The sequence below is a fragment of the Lupinus angustifolius genome, chromosome LG05, assembly GCF_001865875.1.
Source record: "Lupinus angustifolius cultivar Tanjil chromosome LG05, LupAngTanjil_v1.0, whole genome shotgun sequence".
In the NCBI taxonomy this organism is placed as follows: domain Eukaryota; kingdom Viridiplantae; phylum Streptophyta; class Magnoliopsida; order Fabales; family Fabaceae; genus Lupinus; species Lupinus angustifolius.
The window spans coordinates 14,419,311-14,425,441 of NC_032013.1; the positions used below are offsets into that span (position 1 = coordinate 14,419,311).

The following is a 6,131-nucleotide window of genomic DNA, read 5'->3' on the forward strand; positions in this document are numbered from 1 at the left end:
CTATCCTCCGCCTCAACCTTAGTTTAGCTGACCTTAGACCTAGGTTATCCTATCCTTAGGTTTATTTTTATCTTGTGGCACCTTCTGGATTCAGTTATTGTTGTTGCTTTCAGAACTGATTCGTATTTTGCTATTTGTCTTTTATTTGACTTTATGGCCTGTACTATTTCATGACTTTCCTTACTCTTTACACTATGCAAATGTTTTTTTTTCTTTCTTTTTTGCTATAATTATGTCAAAATAGCTTATTTGCCTTAGTGAATGGGTCTTGATCATTTGAGATTTAATAATGCTTACAATGCTTAATATTTAATTAAATCTTGTATGCCATTCTCACTTCTTATTAGCTATTTTTTTGTCCAATAAAGCGCATTTGTTCAATTTACCCATAAATGAAACAGGTTAATTTGTTAAAACCCAAATTAATTCATTAACATTGTTTTATGATTAACTAATATCTCTTCCTAGCTTTTTTGACCTGGGTTATCTTTTTGATAATGTCAAAAGGGGGAGAAAGGTTGTCTTGTTGTTTCTTAATTGTGCAGGTTGATCGTTATAACAGCTTCCGATAAATGTGCGCATTCCATCAACCTTGCCAACACAATCTTCAAGCTTATTCATCAAGCAATTGTTACTTCAAATTGATGAACTTGATGTAGAGTTTGTCATCATCAAAAAGGGGGAGATTGAAAGTGTGCATGTCAAGAGGAACACTTTGGAAAGCTCTCCTTGAACGTCATGGTTTTGATGAGGACAACGTGTGCCTAAAAGTGCTTGAAGATAACCAACAATCCAACGTGCTTGAGTCTTTTATTTGGTACTAGGCTTAGACTAGTTTCTAGTTTAAGTTGAGTCGAAGGCTTAGGGCACCTAATACATGTCTCACATGCATTTATCGTTAAATCATTTCATCCATGAGATATGTTCATTTGATAATATGTTCATGCATTACATAAATACATGTATATATGCATTCTAGGCATAAAACTAAGTGTCAAACATGTATTATCTAAGTGCATAACATATTTGATGTTTTCTATTTGAAAATACATATTTTATTTAGTGTTAATCGATTAACCATACCTTTAATCGATTAACCCAACTGCTGTGTAAAGTGGTTGCCACTGGAACACGTTTTTGTAATGCAGTTAATCGATTAAAGGTTTACGTTAATCGATTAACCTAACTGATTTTTAAGTTGTTGAAACTGAAAAACTGAAAAACAGAATCAGTTATGATTTTTAGTCCCGTTAATCGATTAAGAAGGTATTTAATCGATTATCTGGGGTTCTGGACTGATTCTTTATAAACTGCGTTTTCAGAATTAATCTCATAAGTTGCATGTTGCATTTATTAGAGAGTTAGAGCATTCTACGTGTTAATTGCTGCATCTATTTGTTAATTGCATTAGTGAGTTTAGAAATGAGAGATTCCTTGCTTTAGGATTGAGTGCATTTCATGTTATAATCTCTCACGTTTTCCCTCACATGTTCATGCATATTTTGATGCGTTTTTTCATGAATTTTATGATTCTGTAACTTCTGTTTTCATAACTAATACTTGTCATTTCACATGTGTTTGTGTTAAATGTGCATTAGAGTAAAGCCTTCATGTTGTATTTGAGCTTAGGTATAGCTTAATATTACTCTTGTAATTCTTGTATAATTGTTGTGAAAGGGAATCTCTTGGTGTCGTATCACCAGTAGAGATTGTGTGTTTCTTCATAGCTTAGAGTGTAAGAAAAGGAAAGAACGAGAGATTCTTTGGCTGGGGCTACGCCGAAAGAAACGTTTTCTTTATCGGTAGGAAGGGAGTCAAACCATTGGATAGTTTCTTTGATTTCTTGTCATTTGCTAAGTGTTGTAATTGGATAATGTGTTTGTAAATTACATTGATTCGATTATAGTGAAGGAAATCTCCCAAGTCAGCCGGGAGGCCTGGATGTAGTTTGCAGTGGACAGCAAACGAACCAGGATAAAAATTCGAGTTGCAGGATTTGTTTCTCTCTCTCTCTTTACTGTTTTCAATCGATTTAATTTGTATATTTGATTCAACTAATACATTCTGTTCTTTTGTTGTATTGCAAGCTATTCTGATATACAAATTTGTAAGCTCTGTATTCGTTCTGTTATCGGTTATTTGTTTCGCATTTAATCGTTTCTGTAATTGCTTACTGGTTCTGTTTAATCGTTTTTACTATTCGATTGCTTGCTTGTTCCCAACACTCCTTTAGCCTTAGCTGCACCAATCATCCTTAACGTGGACTCTTCTTGCATCACACATTTGGGTTGCAGTTAAGGCTACTAGTTAAAGGTAAATTTGGGTATATAAAGGACATTGGTTAAGTATAAGTCCTTTGAAAATATCACAGTGCTAGAGATCCTACTTACAATTTCATTTCCATTAGGTAATTTAATATGAATGGGATTAATCCTTTAAAAAGGTTGAAATTATGATTAGGAGAAATAGACATGGGCTGCTGCTCATGTATGCAGAATCCAATCATTTGTTCTACCAAAACAAGTCATATTCTTGGTATTACTTGCATCAGAAGAGTCTGCAACTGTGAATTGTTGGTAATATGATGAGGTTGCCCTACATGTTCTTTAAGTGTAGCTAAGATGACCTTATTTTGGTTAGGGGTGAAGCCTAAACATTATCCTCCATGTCATGGTCCTCATCATCATTGGATCCCAAAATGTTGTTAAAATTGTTATCTTTCTTATAGTTAGGGGGAAGCCATGCTTCTTGTAGCATATATCTACAATGTGTCAAACTTTATTGCAGAAGGAACACATTTTTGTATTTGAAGCTCCTCTTCCTCTTCCATAGGTATAACTTCTTCCTGTTCTAGAGTTGTTAGACCTTCTAAAACCTCTTCCCCTAAAACCTTCTCTTCTTGACCCATCATCACTAGTGCTAGCAAGGATTTTAGCCCCATCGATGGGTATAGATAAACTCATTTACTTCTCCTGCTGCATCTATAAGAATTATTTTGGACCTAAAAACTGAGTTCTACTCATTGATCCCTTTTAGGAATCTAATTACATAGTCATTCTCCCTATTAGACATAACATTGGGAACAAGATTACAATTGCATTGAATGGTACAAGAACATGAGGATATGGGCCTAAAGTTATCTAGATCTTTCCATAATCCTTTTAAATGGGTGAAGTAAGAACTCACACATTGGTTACCTTGTCTTGCACCATAGATCTATTCTTGCAAATCATAGATATGAAATACATCACCTTGGTAGTATGTCTCTTTAAGATCTTGCCATACCTCAAGAGACATCTCAAGCCAAAAAATGATATGCACGATTGATTGACCCACAAAGTGATTCATCCATGAAAGAACCAAAGTATTACACCTATCCCATGCTGTAAAAGAGGGATCACTCTCATCTAGTTTTGGAAGGAGCGGTAATTTGCTCCTAATAATGGAGGAGACACCAAGATTGTCCCAAGATTTTATTAGGGTGCATATAGTGTGGGCTAGAAAGGTCTATGATGGGGTTAAGAACAACAATTGTATTCGCCATATGAAAAGAAGAGGTTTGCAAGAATGAAAAGAACCTTGCAACTATGATACAACGAAATAAAAAATGGAAATCATGTGCAGTAGAGCATCAAGAAATGCTCTGGTACCATGTCAAAACCACCTTCATTATCCTTGAGAATGGATGAACTTTGATGCTAAAGAGAAGGAGGGAATTTTCGAGGATGAAGAAGGAGAGAAAATAATGAAAAAGAATTCTTGTAATTTCACTAAGTTGAATTGTCCAATAACAAAAGTTTCTATTTATGGATGAAACTAAAAGCATAACTAACTATAACAAACTTACTAACTTTCCATAACTGAACAAATGGAAAAACAATGATTCCATATTATAAAAGCTAATTGTGTGATGCTACAGGAATTGCAGTTGATGTATGCTGACTGTGAACATGAGTCAAACCTGTCTTGGTTAGCACAGTCAGATTGATCGAGTCAGTCGATTCCTGGCACGCACATGTGGTCGAGGTAAGTTGGCCTTGGCTAACAATGTGACTTGAAACTTTTTGCGAGTATTCAATACTGCATGACCGAGGGCTGTTGGCATAGCCTGTGCGCATCATGGCCAAGTTGGCACGATTTGGGCGTATCATGGCCAAGTTGGCACGATTTGGGCGTATCATGGCCAAGTCCATGACTAAGGCTTTGTTGTCTAGGCGCATCATGGCCAAGGCCATGACCGAGGCTTTGCTTTACTTGGAGGCTTGGTGCTGCTGCATCTTGGCCTTGCTCAACTTGTCATCATGATGCATCTCCTCACTATTTGATGCTGATATATTTGATAATAACATTAGTAAACAATAAATCGTAATGTACTTGAATTTTGTTTTACAATTTTTGTTTAGTTTATTATCTCAAGTTTAAAATTTGAAAGTATAAATTTCAGAGGGATAATAAAAATTTAGAAAACAAATCATGCGAAAACAGCATTTCTCTATATCAAACTTAGAAGAAGATACAGTCAAATTTCAAGAAGTTGGTGGGTTAAATCAAGAAGTTTGAGGCCATATTCTTTGTTGTGTTGGAGGCATCCTATTAATTGTTGCCCACGAGAGGGTTATGTTCTCAAATACATTTCACATCTTAATAAATTTTATTCTCTTAAAAAAAATATTAAATTTTTAGTAAAATAATTTCTTTTGTACTTCAGAATAATTAACAAAGTTCAGTCAACGATCTTAAGTATATGTTTCATGATTAAAGGGACCGAGTTAACGTTGCCTTAAAGGACTTGCATGTACAGCTACTCCAACGTTATTACCATATCTTTAGGCTTAAACCTGCAAGAGTGCCCTTTATGTATAACATTGCATTAACACTAATGCATTAGCACTAATGCATTCTATCCCATAAATGCATTATATATAAGTCCTACCCAATCCCATATTCCATTCATAACAATTTTATTCATCCAAGATGTTTCGCATTCTTTTGCTCTTCTCTCTTTTCTTATCTACCTCTCATGCTTCAGATTTATGTGTTGCAGACCTAAAGGGTATAAAAAACCCTGCAGGTTATCCCTGCAAGTCAAAAGTCACGGTTAATGACTTTGTGTTTTCTGGCTTTAAAGCTGGAAATACCTCAAATGTATTCAAAGCTGCACTCACCCCAGCATTTGTTGATGAATTTCCAGGTGTTAATGGCCTTGGCTTCTCTGCAGCACGTTTAGATTTAGATGTTGGTGGCATAATCCCAATGCACTCTCATCCCAGTGGCTCTGAATTACTAATAATGGTTTCTGGTCACATCACTGCTGGATTTATCGCATCAGATAATTCAGTTTTTCTTAAGACCCTTTCAAAGGGAGATCTTATGATTTTTCCACAAGGATTGTTGCATTTTCAACTAAATTCTGGTAATAGAAAAGCCACTGCTTTTTTCACTTACAGTAGCACAAACCCTGGTGCACAACTCCTTGATCTTGCATTGTTTGGAAACAACTTAGATTCTATCTTGGTGCAGAAGTCCACCTTCCTTGATCCTGCCCAAGTAAAGAAGCTTAAGGGTGCTTTTGGTGGTTCTTATTAGTGTGTCTATCGTATTTGGTTAAAGAATAAAAAAGAGGAAAAATTGTTATTGACTTTTCAATACAAAATTACAAAAATTTATTGTATATTTGATGTTTTAAGAGCACTAATAAACATTTGTTTTGTTATGTTTTTATTATCAACAGTGATGTTCCAAGCTTACATGTAACATCAAAAGTTACTTATGGGATTGGTTACATAGTCATCCAATTCTATCAGTTACAGAGTAAAAAATGAGTGTTATGATTTTCTATTCTATTTGCAAATGCTAAGAATATACAAAGTCTTTATCATTATTATTAGTAACATTTTGACAGGCATTTTTGTATTTAGTTTTAAATAGTAATATTTAATCTTTTATTATTCAATTTGTAAAAAAATTTAGTTAAAGATTTAATATAATTTACCAAAAACAAATTAAAAATTAGGTTCATGTTAAACATGGTATCCCATCCTGGCATAAAGAGAAGAATCGAAAGCTTGAAGATAGATGAAAGTAAGAGACTTCAATAATACCTCTATATTTCTTATTAATTCACCAAAGAT

General features: G+C 34.5%; 1 protein-coding gene across 1 annotated transcript; it reads left to right on the forward strand.

Moving 5' to 3' along the window:
- On the forward strand, positions 4,940-5,656 carry LOC109347884 (auxin-binding protein ABP19a-like). The gene has a single exon (XM_019587990.1). It carries the CDS (start codon positions 4,975-4,977, stop codon positions 5,584-5,586), a length of 612 nt encoding a protein of 203 aa, XP_019443535.1. The 5' UTR covers positions 4,940-4,974; the 3' UTR covers positions 5,587-5,656.